At 42.4% G+C, this 17,656-nt stretch overlaps 2 protein-coding genes across 5 annotated transcripts in view; one reads left to right on the top strand and one right to left on the bottom strand.

Annotated features, from left to right (window-relative positions):
• LOC115468205 (E3 ubiquitin-protein ligase TRIM39-like) overlaps window positions 1-17,656 on the bottom strand; it is a 1,720,076-nt gene that overhangs the window by 747,329 nt on the left and 955,091 nt on the right. The gene's annotated exons all lie outside the window — the stretch shown is intronic.
• Window positions 1-17,656, top strand: part of LOC115468296 (E3 ubiquitin-protein ligase TRIM39-like) — an 83,223-nt gene that overhangs the window by 16,854 nt on the left and 48,713 nt on the right. For 2 of the 4 annotated variants that reach the window (XM_030199925.1, XM_030199926.1), the window contains one exon: window positions 17,148-17,155. The exons of the other annotated variants lie outside the window; for them this stretch is intronic. In XM_030199925.1, the coding sequence (XP_030055785.1) occupies window positions 17,148-17,155 (8 nt within the window). The remainder of the gene's footprint in view (window positions 1-17,147; window positions 17,156-17,656) is intronic. 4 annotated transcript variants of the gene reach the window in all.

Raw genomic sequence — 17,656 nt, 5'->3', positions numbered from 1 at the left:
GAAGACATAAGATGCATAATGTGATCATTACATTTACTTTTATCCCTTAATTTGGTTTCATTCAACTCTGCTAACCAAATTGGTTGCTGCTTTGCATATGTAGTTGCATACATAGTTCTCAGTTTATATAAAATGTCCTTTGGTGTATCTTTTCCCTCCACTAATATGGCTTGTTTCTCTGAGAGAGCTTCCAAAAACATGCACTTCACATAATAGTTTGCATTGTCCCATTCAGCCATATTTTCAGCTGTTCTGTATTGGTCTAAGCATATATTTAATCTTTTTGCTCGAAGGAGACATATGAATCTTAGTTCCCACTGCTGATAATTAAATTCAGTTAATTTAGGCACTTTGAGAGAGTGGAAAAATTGTGAATTTCCTCCCTCAGCCATTTTCTTAGCCTTGCCTGCTGTGTGGGGGGAGAGAGAGACAGACTGAATCTTTCTGTTAAAACTTAAGAGAAAAATGTGGCTTTTTTACTGCCTGGTAATATTTCTCTTCTTTTTCAATTCCTGAGCCCTGGGCCCATAACCCTTTTGTTGGATTATTTGTAGTAAATAATTAGCAGATTTTAGTACACACAGCTTCAGCTTTAGAAATGTTAATTTCTTTCTTCATCTCTCTCTCATTCACCCCTGAATAATTCACTGCTGAGTCACTTTAAAGTTGAAGTAACAAAACATCTGTTTACTCACAGTTTGTAGTTAGATTATAATCAGACAGGCTTATATATACATAATACTATACATTTGTATTATCAGCTCCTTCCATGTGCTTAGATGGTAATGGATGCTCAAGCCACCATAGATCCTCTCAGGTTAGGAGAGATCATGAGCTCCATGTGCTGTGTCTAACCCCCACAGGAAGTTGCATAGCTGTGTGACCTCTCTAAGTAATTCACATCAGAGGTCACAGAGTAATCACAGAGAAATAATATCTGACAGTCAATGCATGTAAAATACAATACATTCCAACAAACATAACAGTATTTATACTTCAGTGATGATCAATTACCAAATGCCTGATTAAAGAAAGAACTGAGTATATAAAAAGGATTTCAACTGTTTTCTAACATTTATTTTTTTTATTATTATTATGTTTATTGAATTTCAAATAATACATTCACAATAATAAATGTATAGCGATCAGGAAATACATCCAAAAGAATAAGAAAGACCATCCATTACATTACCATGGATTTTCAGAGAATGTCTTAAGTACTTAGTGGAGGAGTGGCCTAGTGGTTAGGGTGGTGGACTTTGGTCCTGGGGAACTGAGTTTGATTCCCACTTCAGGCACAGGCAGCTCCTTGTGACTCTGGGCAAGTCACTTAACCCTCCATTGCCCCATGTAAGCCGCATTGAGCCTGCCATGAGTGGGAAAGCGCAGGGTACAAATGTAACAAAAATAAAATAGATACTATTGGAGATTCTACATGGAATGTTGCTACTGTTTGAGATTCTACATGGAATGTTGCTATTCCACTAGCAACAATTCCTTGTAGAAGGCTGCGCAGGCTTCTGTTTCTGTGAGTCTGACGTCCTGCACATACGTGCAGGACGTCAGACTCACAGAAGCAGAAGCCTGCGCGGCCACATTGGTGATCTGCAAGGGCCGACTAGTGGAATAGCAACATTCCATGTAGAATCTCAAATAGTAGCAACAGTGGAGGAGTGGCCTAGTGGTTAGGGTGGTGGACTTTGGTCCTGGGGAACTGAGGAACTGAGTTTGATTCCCACTTCAGGCACAGGCAGCTCCTTGTGACTCTGGGCAAGTCACTTAACCCTCCATTGCCCCATGTAAGCCGCATTGAGCCTGCCATGAGTGGGAAAGCGCGGGGTACAAATGTAACAAAATAATAATAAATAAGACCACAAATTTAACGATCAAGATACAAGGTAATAGTCATAGGAAAAAATTGAGTAAAAAAAAAAAACTCATAGCAAAACATTAAGGAGGACAAAATCACAAGCTTTGCCAATGGTTTTAGCTCCCTATTGGTAACACCGAGGCTTGAAGGTCCCTGCTTTCCTTACTTATTAATAGGAGCTTCAATTTTTCTGGGTCAAAGAATACATAATAAACGTTAGCAAAAGAAACAAATCATCTGCATGCAAATTTGAGTTTGAATGATCCTCCCAGGGAGAGAGTTCGAGGCCTAAGCCCCAAAAATTCTCGCCTTTTCTTCTGTGTAGATTTGTTGACGTCAGGAAAAATCTGTATCTTCGAGCCAAAAAATTGGGCTTCCCTAAATTTGAAGTAAAGGCGCAAAATGTTATTACGATCAGTCTCGAACGCAAAGGAAATCAGGAGAGTAGTGCATTCAGTAATAGACTCTAGTGATGTCTCAAGAAATTGGGTAAGATTTAAATCTGGAGCTCTCTCCAGGTTTGTCTTAATTCTTGTGATGTAATAAACCTTCACGATCGGAGGAAAAACCTCTTTTGCAATCCTTAGGATCTCAAGGAAATATTTCTGTAACATCTCTAATGGAGGTAGTAAAGGGCTTTTAGGAAAGTTTAAAAACCGCAAATTATTTCGTCTAAGTTGGTTATCCAAAAATTCTACTTTCCTTTGATGCCTTTCTTTCTCCATAAGAACATTTTCAACTAGAGTTTGTAATTTTTTAATTGCAAGAGAATTTGACTCACTTTTCTCCTCTTGCTTCGCTGTTCTCGACTCCATTAGCTGTTGAGAATTTTTAACTTCCTTCACTTCAGCAGTCAATGCGGATGAAATCTGTAGCAGGGAGCCATTCATTGCCTGGATGGCATCCCAAAGGGTCTCCAGTGTAACGGTTGCTGGTCTTGTTAATTCGCCGAGTCTCGCTGATGGCGGCGTCTGAATGGAAGCGGATACAATCTCTACTCCTCCCGACCTGCGCTCAGATGTCACCAGCTTCAAGTCTATCCAAATGAAGCTCTCCTGTAGGGTCCGTCTCTCCACCTGGTCTCAGTGGTGCAACTCTACGATAGCGCCTCCACGCCAAGATCTCCGGTATGATGTTGTTTCGGAGATCCAACCTGGGCGGAAGCTTGTGATCCCAGCGTTTGTAGCCCAAAGGCTTGTAGAGTAGGCTGCCTCTGCGATAAGCTGTTCCTGGTGCTAGGGGGGGCTTTAGCACCGATCTTTCCCTTCCTCTTGACCATATTTTGGGCAGGGGAAGGAAAAACGCCAAAACTGCCTTCTCGTGTCTCGGAGCCTCAAAACGCAGCTCCTCCCATGGACGCCATCTTGATCTCGTTTTCTAAAGTTTAAATAATCAGCCTGTAATTCAGTTTCTCCCGGGAAAGCATTCCCTATATTAGATCCAGCCATTCAGAGAGTAATATTGAAGTTGTGATATTCAGCCTCTTTTAAACACTGGCCACTGCAGGTTTTTAATACCTGGATTTTCAGTGCTGGGCTGTACCCAGATACCGGTACTGAGTATGTGGATATACATTGACTGGCAATATTCTGATGGCTACCGAATAATTACACATATAAAGTTACCACAGACGTTTTGCTGTCCTAACTTTATCCAGACAGTTACCCAGTTACAGGACTGAATATTGGTGCTAATGAGGTAACTTCTGACTCTACCCAAGCTCAACCTCCAGACCATCCTGGCACTGCGTCGATAATGCCGTGACAGACTGTCCAAATTTCAGTGCTATTATTGACCCTGAGATTAGCAAGTTTAGTGTGGACAGTGGAAGGATAGACTGCTCGGAAGTGTACCAGAGACAGAAGTATAATCCGTTTCTGGAGTTGTTGCAGTATAGTGACGGGGTAACGTACCAAGAAACTATTATCTATTGGTGAAAATCTGAGAGAATTCTGACCACAGACAGAAATACTGAACATCTCAGAAGATGGAGTCCATAAGCCCCATCCAGTCTGCCCGTCTCACTTACCACAGACCTTCAACCATCATTTTGCAAACCCTGAGAGATTCTTTTGTCTCCACCTCCCCTGTGAGAGACTCTTCAAAGATCCACCTTCCTTTCCATGAAAAACTATTTCCTCAGGTTGCTTTTGTTTACGGTGAATGTTGAAAATCAGTGATAAAGAGCACATATTGAAGCAACAGAGCCATAATATAAAAAAAATAATAAAAAATACAAAATGTGGAAGGCACTAGGCAAAAAAGCATCAAATATCTAAAATGACAAGTTGGCAAAAACCATCAAACCAAACTCACTCTCTTGCCAGTGTTTAAAAACTCCTAAAAAAAAAAAAAAACCACTCCCACCTTAAAGAGAATCCCAAACAGACACAACAAAATGATTATCACCAAACTAATTCTAATAACCTACACACTATCTCTAATTCACCAAACACTAACCACCCCCTCACAAACACCAACAAAATACCCACAATACTTAATCTCTTCAGATTACCCAGGCACAACACACCTCACCAGAACAACAATAATCAAAACAATGAAAAAACTACCCCATGAGGACAAACACATCACAAAGGAAAGAAAGAACATAATAAACCTACACAACAAGAGAACAGACAACTTAAGAAAATCATCACAACTATGAATATAAAACACCCCTACCAAACAATTCAGGTGGGATACATAAACGCCAGATCAGTAGTAAATAAAACAACAACAATAACTGACTGGATCACGGCAGACAACCTTGACCTAATACTCATCAGTGAAACCTGGATCCACGATCACAAGGACCCTATAATCCTAGAACTCTGCCCCCCAGGTTACAAAATTACACACTGGACAAGGAAAGAAAAAAAGAGGAGGTGGAATAGCACTAATCTACAGATCCCACTTCACCGTAACACCAACTGCTGAGTCTATAACACCAAAACTCGAAATTACCTCAGTTAGAATCCACCATGCCCCCTTGTTTGACCTTCTAAATGTGGTCCTGTTTTACACTAGGGAATTGGCAAGAATGCCAGTCAAACTTTATGGATTTTATATTGAATACATGTATATCCAACTCCAACTTACTCATAATAGGTGACATAAACCTACACCTGGAAGACCCTAATGCAACCAATACAAGTGACTGCAAAGACTTCCTACAACTATGGGACCTTAACTTGCCTAATATGCAAGCTACACATATCAAAGGACACACAACTGACCTCATTACATACAAACTATCTTCAGACTCAAACCTTATACTAACAGACACAAAATGGACGGCCATACCATGGTCAGACCACCATAAATTAAACGCAGCCCTACAATGGCGGAAAAAAGACACGCAACCCAAGCAAGAATGCACAACCAACACCACTAGAGGACAGATTGATCCTGCTACATTCTGGCAATAGATCTACAAAAATGAATGGTTAGCACAGACAGACTCCAAATACTATCTCCAAAATTGGGATGACAGATGCAGGAACATACTAGACGAAATTGCACCACTACAAACAAGAACCACACGAAGACACAGCTCAATATCTTGGTTCAACGAAGAACTGAAAAAACTAAAAACACAAGTCAGGAGACTCGAACGCGCTTGGCAAAGAACAAAAAATGAACATACACTCAAAGACTGGAAACAAATGCAAAGAAAATACAAATATACAATAAGACAAACCAAAAGAGCATACTACAAAACCAAAATAGGACCAGACTACAAAGACGCACACAAACTCTACCAACTTGTGAATAAACTAATAGACACCGCACCGGTTACCACAGCCAGCACAGACACCCCATCAGCAGACCAACTTGCCAAATACTTCAATGAGAAAATTATAAAACTTCGATCCACACTACCACTCAATACCACTGATCACGAAAAATTTATGGAAGGCCTGGACCCTTCTCCAGGTGAATACCCAGCAGACCGAATCTGGAATGACTTCGATCTGCTAACCGAAGAAACCATCACTCAAGCACTCAATAAATTCTCCAAAACCCACTCCAAACTGGATATTTGCCCCAGTAGCCTAATAAGGTCTGCCCCCAAACGCTTCATAACAGATCTTACGTCACACCTGAACTACATGCTACAACACGGACTCTTCCCCAAGGACAAAGGAAATATATTACTCACACCCATACCCAAGGACTTAAAGAAAAAACTAAATGACACAACCAACTATCGACCAGTAGCATCCATCCCCCTGATAGTAAAACTAATGGAAAGTATGGTAACCAAACAACTCACCGATTATCTAAACAAATTTACAATACTAATGAATCACAGTCAGGATTTCTATCCTACCATAGCACTGAAACAGTGATAACCACTCTCATAACCAAATTCAAACAACTAATTGCAACTGGAAACAATGTACAACTCCTACAATTTGATATGTCCAGTGCGTTCGACATTGTCAGCCACCAAATACTCCCAAACATCCTAGACTACTTCGGGATTGGAAGAAACATACTAAAATGGTTTAAAGGCTTCCTAACAGCAAGATCTTATCAAGTGATCTCAAACTCAAAAACGTCTACACCATGGAAACCTGAATGTGGAGTACCACAAGGATCACCCACAACTGTACACCACTACCATAGCCCTTATGGGTGAAGGGGGGCACCTAGATGTGGGTACAGAGGGTTTTGGGTGGGTTTTGGAGGGCTCACATTTACCACCACAAGTGTAACAGGTAGTGGGGGGAGATGTTAGGGTTTGCCTGCCTGAGGTCCACTGCACCCACTAAAACTGCTCCAGGGACCTGCATACTGCTGCGATGGACCTGAGGATGACATTTGAGGCTGGCAGAGAGGCTGGCAAAAAAATGTTTTTAAGTTTTATTTTTAGGGTGGGAGGGAGTTAGTGACCACTGGGGGAGTCAGGGGAGGTCATCACCGATTCCCTCCGGTGGCCATCTGGTCAGTTCAGGCACCTTTTTGAGACTTGGCCCTAAGAAAAAAGGGACTAAGTAAGTGCTCATCAGGGACACCCTTCTTTTTTCGATTATCGCTCGAGGATGCCCATCTGTTAGGCACGCCCCAGTCCTGCCTTCGCTACACCTCTGACACGCCCCCGGGAACTTTGGTCGTCCCCACAATGGATTGCAGTTGGGGACGCCCAAAATCGGCTTTCGATTATGCCAATTTGTGTGACCTTGAGAGAAGGGCGCCCATCTCCCGATTTGTATCGAAAGATGGGCGTCCTTCTCTTTTGAAAATAAGCTGGTTAGCGGAATTAGAAAAGGTTCAAAGAAGAGCGACCAAAATGATAAAGGGGATGGAACTCCTCTCATATGAGGAAAGGCTAAAGAGGTTAGGGCTCTTCAGCTTGGAAAAGAGACGGCTGAGGAGAAGTATGATTGAGCTCTACAAAATCCTGAGTGGTGTAGAACAAGTAGAAGTAAACCGACTTTTTACTCATTCCAAAAGTACAAAGACTAGGGGACACTTGAGAAAGTTGCTACTCTTATGTTCTAATGTTCTTTTGTGCTCTACACTAGCACCCTCCTCCCACCCACTGGGTCACAACTGCCTCTGGATGAGTCTCCCACTCTCAAGTTATCCCCAGTGATTTTTAGGTTACTGAGGCCACACTCCCAGTAGTCCCAAAGTTCCCAGAAAGTACTCACAAACCCGACACACAAACCACCAGGATTCTTTATCAGTCTAGACAAACAGGGCAACAGTGGAACAAAATATTGCAAATAGCAAATATAGATCAATTATAACACTAACTAAACATCTGTATACTGCCTAAACAGTACCTGGGAAGATTAGGACATATAATTCACCAAGCCTCAGCAAAGACATCTGTCTCTCTTTTCTCCAAGGCTAAGACTGAAGCAACAGCTAGCAACAACTGCTCAGCAATTTCAAATTCCAGGCCAATCAGAGCTCAGTCAACATTTACTGCTGCGTGCTTCCTGCTTGTGTTAAAGAAAAAGAACATCAGTTCCCCATAACTGCTTTACAGCAAAGAAACACCAATTAACTTGGTAACGCTGGTTTTGGTAGCTGTTTTTAAAGTTGTGGGTATTAGAATTGGGTTTGAATCTTCAGGGCCAGAGACCTATTTAACTCAAATCAATTTGGTTACGTAGCACCTAGTGACTCATATCTTAAGGAGGAGGGGCAAATTGTGTACAACCTTGTAGTTAGGGAAAGAAAAACCCAGAACTTCACTTGCCTTGGGAGCTGGGAGCTGCACTAGGAATTTTCAGAGCTGGTTTGGTTGGTGGCTGAGGCTGCCAGTGTCCTAAGATCTTTTCTGATAAAACTGTTGACTCTATTATATCTCATCTAACAAAACACACAACAACAAAAAAACCCCACTGTTCTTTCACTTGTTGAGGGTCTGTCCTCTCTAAACCTCTCTATCCTATTGCCTAAAACTTACAATTGTTATTTTTAAATTTATGCTGGTAGTTCCTTATTTAAACCGTGTTGAATTTCTGTGCCAGTGATTTCCTATTTTTTATGCTGAAATTGTCTTAAAGGTGCTCTCTAGAACTGTGTTTTGTACCTGTGCCAAGTGAATTAATCCAAATAACTTGCATTATTCATCTGTCCAATTTAGATTGTAAGCTCTGTTGAGTAGGGACTATCTTTTCATGTTCATTTGTACAGCGCTGCGTAAATCTAGTAGCGCTATAGAAATGTTTAATAGTAGTAGTAGTAGTACTTTACTCTTCCCACCCACCCTCCCCAACATCCTAGGACAACCTTTCATTTATAGTCAGTTATTGTAATTAGGGTAACAAGCAAGGAGTGCTCTTACAGAGTTTTAAATACATTTCATTACATCTAAGAAGGAAACACTAAACAAATCATACAATATACTATCCTGCTTATAATCGAACGAGAAAAACGCCCAAGTTCCGACCTAAATCGGGAGATGGACGTTTATCTCACAAAAACGAATAAAGCGGTATAATCGAAAGCCGAACTTGGACGTTTTCAACTGCACTCCGTCGCGGATGCGGACAAAGTTGACGGGGGCGTGTCGGAGGCGTGGTGAAGGCGGAACTGGGGCGTGGTTATCACCCGAACAGAGATGGGCGCCTTTCGCCGATAATGGAAAATAAGTATGCGTTTGTAGGTAGAATTTAGGGCACTTTTCCTGGACCCTGTTTTTTCACGAATAAGGCCCCAAAAAGTGCCCTAAATGACCAGATTACCACCAGAGGGAGTCGGGGATGACCTCCCCTGACTCCCCCAGTGGTCACTAACCCCCTCCCACCACAAAAAAATGATGTTTCACAACTTTTTATTTTCACCCTCAAATGTCATACCCTCCTCCCAGGCAGCAGTATGCAGGTCCCTGGAGCAGTTGTTAGGGGGTGCAGTGGACGTCAGGCAGGTGGACCCAGGCCCATCCCCCCCTACCTGTTACAATTGTGCTGCTTAATGCTTAGTCGTCCAACCCCCCCAAACCCACTGTACCCACATGTAGGTGCCCCCCTTCACCCCTTAGGGCTATAGTAATGGTGTAGACTTGTGGGCAGTGGGTTTTGAGGGGGATTTGGGGGGCTCAACACACAAGGGAAGGGTGCTATGCACCTGGGAGCTCTTTTACCTTTTTTTTTTGTTTTTGTAAAAGTGCCCCCTAGGGTGCCCGGTTGGTGTCCTGGCATGTGAGGGGGACCAGTGCACTACGAATCCTGGCCCCTCCCACGAACAAATGCCTTGGATTTATTCATTTTTGAGCTGGGCGCTTTCATTTTCCATTATCACTGAAAAACAAAAACGCCCAGCTCACACATTGTCGAATAAAACATGGACGTCTATCTTTTTGCGAAAATACGGTTCGGTCCGCCCCTTCACGGACCCGATCTCGGAGATAAACGCCCATGGAGATAGACGTTTTCGTTCGATTATGCCCCTCCATATAAACTAAAAGACACTTTATATCAGGCTAACATCATTAATAGTGTAGCAAGTTTTAAATTATTGAAAAACACAAAAACACTAACATGGAGTCAGCAGTCCAGCAGCGAGAAGGGTGCTATCAGTCTTTTGCATTGAGTGTCACATGTATGATTATCTCCCAGTTGGTGAGAGGTCATATGTGTGTGCTCGATGCAAAGAGCTCCTAGCTCTCAGAGAGCATGTCCGTTCTCTTGAGGCTAGAGTAGCAGACTTGGTGGAGCTGAGGAAGACAGAAAGGTACATAGAGGAGACCTACAGGGATGTTGTAGAGAAGTCCCACCTCCAAGCTGGTAGCCCCTATGCTACCTTGGAGGAGGGAGGTCTCCTAGAAGGAGAGCATCACCCTGGTGAAGTAGGAAGTACTCCTGTAGCCAGGACCTGCCCACCAGGGGATGTACTATCCTCTCGCACTGAGGATATGTCTCCAAGTGCTGCCCGGGAGGGAAAGGTTAGGACAGTTGTTGTAGTTGGTGATTTGATCATTAGGCATATAGATAGCTGGGTGGCTGGTGGACATGAGGATCGCCTGGTGACTTGCCTGCCTGGTGCAAAGGTGGCAGACCTCACGTGTCACCCAGACGGAATTTTAGATAGTGCTGGGGAGGAGCCGGCTGTATTGGTACATGTGGGTACCAATGACATAGGAAAATGTGGGAGAGAGGTTCTGGAAGCCAAATTTAGGTTTTAAGGAGCAGGGGCATAGCCAGACAGCACATTTTGGGTGGGCCTAGGCAAGAAGTGGGTGGGCACCAAGTGTTCTCCACCCCACCAAAAAAATATCTCAGCTGGTGGAAAAATGCTTCTCTCCACCTTGGCAGTCTGCAGCAGGCAGGCGCTGAAAACTGAGAATGTGCAGGTGCCGGTATCATGGAGAGTAGCATTTTCATTACCATCAGGGGGAAGTCTTCAGCTGGCAGAGATTGGGATCCCCACCAGCTACTGCTAAATGTGTATTACTGTTGGGTGGGCCTTAGCCCGATGTGGGTGGGCCCTGGCCCACCCCAGCCCACCTGTGGCTACGCCACTGTTAAGGAGGAAAGCTCAAATCCAGATCCACTAGAGTAGTATTTTCTGAAATGCTACCCGTTCCACTTGCAGGGCCCAAGAGACAGGCAGAGCTCCAGATTCTCAATGCGTGGATGAGATGATGGTGCAGGGAGGAGGGTTTTAGATCTGTTAGGAACTGGACAACATTCTGGGGAAGGGGGAACTTATTCCGGAAGGATGGGCTCCACCTTAACCAGGGTGGGACCAGGCTGCTGGCGTCGGCATTTAAAAAGGAGATGGAGCAGCTTTTAAACTAGAAATGGGGGGAAGGCCGACAGTCGCTCAAAAGCGCATGGTTCGGGATAAGGTATCTTTCAAAGATATCATCCAAACAGGGAAGGTAGGGTTTCTTGATAGTGAGGATGCAAAAGAGACCATAGTAGATCAGATGTCCTTAAATAAAAATAATAAAAATCAGACAAAAGATAGCAAATGAATACTGTCAAATACTAAGCATGATGTAATAAGGAATAACAAGCATAGCTTGAAATGTCTATATGTGAATGCCAGGAGCCTAAGAACAAAGATGGGAGAGTTAGAATATATTGCACTAAATGAAAAATTAGATATAATAGGCATCTCTGAGACCTGGTGGAAGGAGAATAACCAGTGGGACACTGCCATACCAGGGTACAAATTATATCGTAGAGATAGGGTGGACCGGATTGGGGGAGGGGTAGCTTTGTGTATTAACGAGAGCCTTAAACCAAATAGATTGAATATCCTGCAGGAAACAAAACACTTCTTGGAATCACTGTGGATTGCAATTCCATGTGTAAAGGGGAAAAGGATGGTGATAGGAGTGTACTACCGTCCGCCTGGCCAGGATGAGCAGGTAGACGCAGAAATGATAAAGGAAATTAGGGTCACAAACAAAATGAGCAATGCAATAATAATGGGTGATTTAAATTACTCCGCTATAGATTGGGTAAGTGTAACATCGGGGGAACGCTAGGGAGGTAAAATTCCTTGATGAAATCAAGGACAGCTTTATGGAGCAGCTGGCACTGGACCCGATGAGAGAAGAAAAAATTCTAGACTTAATCCTTAGTGGAGCGCATGATCTGGTGCGGGAGGTAATGGTGCTGGGGCAACTTGAATACAGTGATCATAATATGATCGGATTTGATATTAGCTTTGAAGTAAGTATTCCTAGGAAATCAAATATGTTAGCGTTTAACTTTAAAAAAGGAGACTATGATCAAATGAGAAGAACGGTGAAAAAAAAACTTAGAGGAGTGGCTGCAAGGGTCAAAAATTTACATCAGGCGTGGATGCTGTTCAAAAACACCATCCTGGAAGCCCAGGCCAAATATATTCCACGTATTTAAAAAGGAGGACGGAAGACCAAACGACAGCCAGTGTGGTTAAAAAGTGAGGTGAAGGAAGCTATTAGAGCTAAAAGAAAATTCTTCAGAAAATGGAAGAAGGATCCAACTGAAAATAGTAAACAGCATAAGGAATGTCAAGTCAAATGCAAAGCGCTGATAAGGAAGGCTAAGAGGGACTTCGAAAAAAAGATTGCGTTGGAGGCGAAAACACATAGTAAATTTTTTTTCGGTATATTAAAAGCAGGAAGCCAGCAAAAGAATCGGTTGGGCCGCTAGATAACCGAGGTGTAAAAGGGGCGATCAGGGAGAGATTAAAGCCATCGCAGAGAGATTAAATTAATGCTTTGCTTCGGTCTTCACCGAGGAAGATTTGGGAGGGATACCGGTGCCGGAAAATGGTATTTGAAGCTGACGAGTTGGAGAAACTGAATGAATTCTCTGTAAACCTGAAGGATGTAATGGGGCAGTTCTGCAAACTGAGAAGTAGCAAATCTCTTGGGCCGGATGTTATTCATCCCAGAGTACTGATAGAACTAAAAAATGAGCTTGCGGAGCTATTGTTAGTAATATGTAATTTATCCTTAAAATCGAGTGTGGTACCGGAAGATTGGAGGGTGGCCAAAGCAACACCGAATTTTAAAAAAGGTTCCAGAGGAGATCCGTGAAATTATAGACCGGTGAGTGTGACGTCGGTGCCGGGCAAAATGGTAGAGACTATTATTAAGAACAAAATTACAGAGCATATTCAAAAGCATGGATTAATGAGACGTGAGTCAACATGGATTTAGTGAAAGGAAATCTTGCCTCACCAATCTATTACATTTCTTTGAAGGGGTGAACAAACATGTGGATAAAGGTGAGCCAGTTGATATTGTGTATCTGGATTTTCAGAAGGCGTTTGACAAAGTACCTCATGAAAGACTCCAGAGGAAATTGGAGAGTCATGGGATAGGAGGTAGTGTTCAATTGTGGATTAAAAACTGGTTAAAAGATAGAAAACTGCTTTCGACTCCTAACCATGACTCTCTTACTCAATACCCTCACTTATCACCCCCACCACTAGCTGTCTGTTCGTCTGTCCAATTTAGATTGTAAGCTCTGTTGAGCAGGGACTTTTCATATTCATTTGTACAGCGCTGCGTAAATCTAGTAGCGCTATAGAAATGTTTAATAGTAGTAGTAGTAGTAAAACACGCATCAACCTTTTCTTACATGAGCACGCAATTCTGGAATAAACTGCCACGCAACCTGAAAAAGACTTACGAACTAACCGACTTCCGCAAACTATTAAAGACTCATCTCTTTGAAAAGATATATCGAAAGGATCAAAACCCATGAAGTCCACACACACTGTTAGCAATGCATTAATACATCCGCTTGGTATTCTCATTCCCCGTAACTTTATCACATTTTAACCTTAATTCCAGATAAAAACGTCAGACCCGAATGTTCTTTTGCCCTGTTAGTACTCGTTGTTCGTCCACTGTTCCATCGTTCTCCTTCCATTGTTCTATTCCCCTTAACGATACTTTGACTATGTCTTAACTTAACTACTCATAATGTAACCCATAATCGAGTTGTAACGAATTGTATTTCCATCATTACAATGTATTGTAAGCCACACTGAGCCCGCAAATAGGTGGGAAAATGTGGGATACAAATGCAACAAATAAATAAATAAATAAAAACAGAGTAGGGTTAAATGGACAGTATTCTCAATGGAGGAGGGTAGGTAGTGGGGTTCCCCAGAGGTCTGTGCTGGGACTGCTGCTTTTTAACATATTTATAAATGACCTAGAGATGGGAGTAACTAGTGAGGTAATTAAATTTGCTGATGACACAAAGTTATTCAAAGTCGTTAAATCGCAGGAGGATTGTGAAAAATTACAAGAGGACCTTACGAGACTGGGAGACTGGGCGTCTAAATGGCAGATGACATTTAATCTGAGTAAGTTCAAAGTGATGCATGTGGGAAAGAGGAACCGGAATTATAGCTATGTCTTGCAAGGTTCCACGTTAGGAGTCACGGACCAAGAAAGGGATCTAGGTGTCGTCGTTGATGATACGTTGAAACCTTCTATTCAGTGTGCTGCAGGTGCCATGAAAGCAAATAGAATGTTAGGTATTATTAGGCAAGGAATGTAAAACAAAAATGAGGATGTTATAATGCCTTTGTATTGCTCCATGGTGCGACCGCACCTCGAATATTGTGTTCAATTCTGGTCGCCGCATCTCAAAAAAGATGTAGTGGAATTAGAAAAGGTGCAGAGACAGCCGACAAAAATGATAAAGGGGATGGGATGACTTCCCTATGAGGAAAGGTTAAAGCGGCTAGGTCTCTTCAGCTTGGAGAAAAGGCAGCTGAGGGGAGATATGATAGAGGTCTATAAAATAATGAGTGGAGTAACGAATCGGGGAAAATGTTTCTTTACTCAGCGTTTAAACTCTGGAATTTGTTGCCGGAGAATGTGGTAAAGGCGGTTAGCTTAGCGGAGTTTAAAAAAGGTTTGGATGGCTTCCTAAAGGAAAAGTCCATAGACCGTTTTTGAATGAACTTGGGGAAAGTCCATTATTTCTGGTTTAAGTAGTATAAAATGTTTTGTACTTTTTGGGATCTTGCCAGGTATTTGTGACCTGGATTGGCCACTATTGGAGACAGGATGCTGGGCTTAATGGACCTTTGATCTTTCCCAGTATGGCAATACTTATGTACTTATGTACCTTCTGGCCAAATAGGAGAGATACACTTTAGGACATAACTAAAACAGAAAAATATCTAATATGTTTTACAGGCTTAAAACAGACTTCTTCACAATGATATAGTAGGGATCATCATGGTAAAAACCCAAATATCAGCATTACCAGCAACTCTTGCTCCCCCGACATACTCTCCCGCCAACACTTGAATAAGAAAAATCAACTGTAAGGCACTGCTGCTATAAAAAGACAAACAGCATGAATAATGCATAAGACTGATGTCACTTCATAGTGCTAATAAGCAAACAAATAGAAAAAAATATGCTCATTGTATATAACAACTTCAATAAAACAACAAGCAGGTGTCTTGTCCCACCAATTTCGGCACCGAGTACAAACGATGAATAAGTATAAACAGTTTGTATAAATAAATAAAATACACCACATGAGCAACATATCATTAGTAATATGAACACAGCCAACGGCTTATAAAAAGTAAACTGATTATCTTGTAAACTACATAAAAAGAGGAATGAAAAACAAAATGAAAAATAAATGGGATGTAAAACAATCAAAAATTACACCAAGTGCTGAAGTGAGAGTCCCACTTTTACCAGCTACTGACTCACTCACAAAAGAAAACTCTCCCTCCAACACTTAAACTACAAAGGAACATCTGGGAACGCTGCTATTTCGAAAAAAATGGAGAAATGGGAAAAGAGCAGCACCCGTCATGTAATAAATAATGCATAAGGCTGATGTCGCACAATGAAAAAAATAGCACATATCACATTTAAAAAATACAAAAAACTAGCATATTATCCAGTCAATATCACAATAATTATGCAGTCTTTCAACTGGAGCATTCGGCATACACTCTCATCACCCCATAATCCCCAATAATACTCAGAAGCCACTTTTTCGACTAAATTTGGAATTTATTAAGGCCGCAGCCAGGCACTTAAAACTCTATTACACATAATGCAACTTAACATGTTACCGTAATACATAACTTCTTATAACTAGGCAAATTCAAGCCCTGGGGTACACAGCTTTACTTCATGATGCGCCCCAATCCGCTGCCGGTGGGGCCGTCTGAGCACACCCACCGCCGACCTGTGCTTTCTTATAGCACCCGATGACTATGGTGTATCCCGTTTAAGGATATGCCCCGGATAAGTTCTTGGCCTCCTGGCCGTCCAAGCCAGGAGACAAGCCATATCCCCACAGGATTAACTGTAAACCTGCCCCACCTTCAGGCATAACATTGTACTTTGTATTGCACTTAACATTTGGGCAATTATTCACCAATAACATAACAGTGTTCTGAGCTCACTTGCTGTGTACCACCAGAGTCCCCGGATAATCACCGCCACGCCCCGCTCCAGCTGCGACAACCTCCTCTAGTGGGAGGGTGGGCCGGGTCAGCTCCTTTCACCAACCTCTCCTTCCAGCTGCTGACGAATCCCTACTCAGCAACCCTAGTTTATATCCCCCTGCTTCCCCTCCCACCCTTCCTTACCTTAACCCTTTCCTTGCTCTCCAGCCTCAAATCCCTTTCCCTTCTTCCTTAACCCTAGTTAGCCCTCAGCTCAGTTGTGATCGGCCTCTCCCTAACGGGCTGGCCTCTATCTTTCTCATTATTATGGTTGCTTAAAGGGTGGGATGGAGTAAAAAAGGAAATGGTTTGGGGTGGGAATATGGTTGTTGTTTATATGACTGGATTCGTATGTTTTTGTGGATTTTGCATTAAAATTAATAAAAAATTATTTAAACATAAAAAATGCTGACTGCTGTGGGCTGAACTTCAGCTGGATAATGTCACGTTCTTACTTTATCACAGCTGTACCATCAGTTCTGCCCAAAGCAACAATGACGTTGCATTGTCGATTGTCACTCCTATTTGAGTATCACCTGAAGAAGGAATGGGTGATAAGGCAAAGCTTATTTGATTTTGTTTCATTGCACCCTGCAAGTCATGGGTTTACTTTGTCATAAGCTTATTCCTGGGTCAAGAAGCAGAAAATCTGTTTTGGGATCTTGCCAGGTACTTGTGACCTGGATTCACCACTGTTGGAAACAGGATACTGGGCTTGATGGACCTTCAGTCTTTCCCTGGATGGCAGTTCTTATGTATGAATGTACTTATGAGATCATTGAAGGACATTTTGATAATTCAAAATCTCTAACATTTCTCTTTCTTGTTTTTTTGTTTTTTAATAAAATAAAATCACATCTTGCAGATTTTTTGGTAAGTTTTATTCAGTTAGCAACATATATATTATAGGTCTGGGCAATTAATGCATTAATAACACTATTAATGCATACCATGTTTTTTGATGCTGCCTGATTGTTTTAATGCTGACCCACACCTCCCCCGCGCTTACTTCTACAGCAGGGCTTGGGATTTTTTTCTCCTTCCTGGGAGCTGCCTCAAACTCCTTCTCTCCCCCTGCACAGACAGACTCTGCAGATACTTGAACTGCATGGTGCAGGAAGTTGGGGGAGGTCTCTTGAGACTTGAAACCGCAATACTTCCCCAAATTCCTGAACTGCCATGACTCAAGTATTTGCAGAGCCCAATCGCTGTGCAGGGGAAGACAAGGAGTTTGAGGCAACACTGAGCCTGAGCCCTGCTGTACAAGTAAATGCAGGGATTGGGGAAGAGAAACTAGGTGATGGCTGGGCATTGGGGCATGAGAGAAATGGGGGGACAGGGTGGGGAAAGGGGCATGAGAGAAACTGAGTGAAG

Source organism: Microcaecilia unicolor, chromosome 4 (genome assembly GCF_901765095.1).
Source record: "Microcaecilia unicolor chromosome 4, aMicUni1.1, whole genome shotgun sequence".
Taxonomy (NCBI): Eukaryota; Metazoa; Chordata; class Amphibia; order Gymnophiona; family Siphonopidae; genus Microcaecilia; species Microcaecilia unicolor.
The sequence above is the reverse complement of the archived record's forward strand: the minus strand, read 5'-3'. Positions and strand labels throughout refer to the sequence as shown.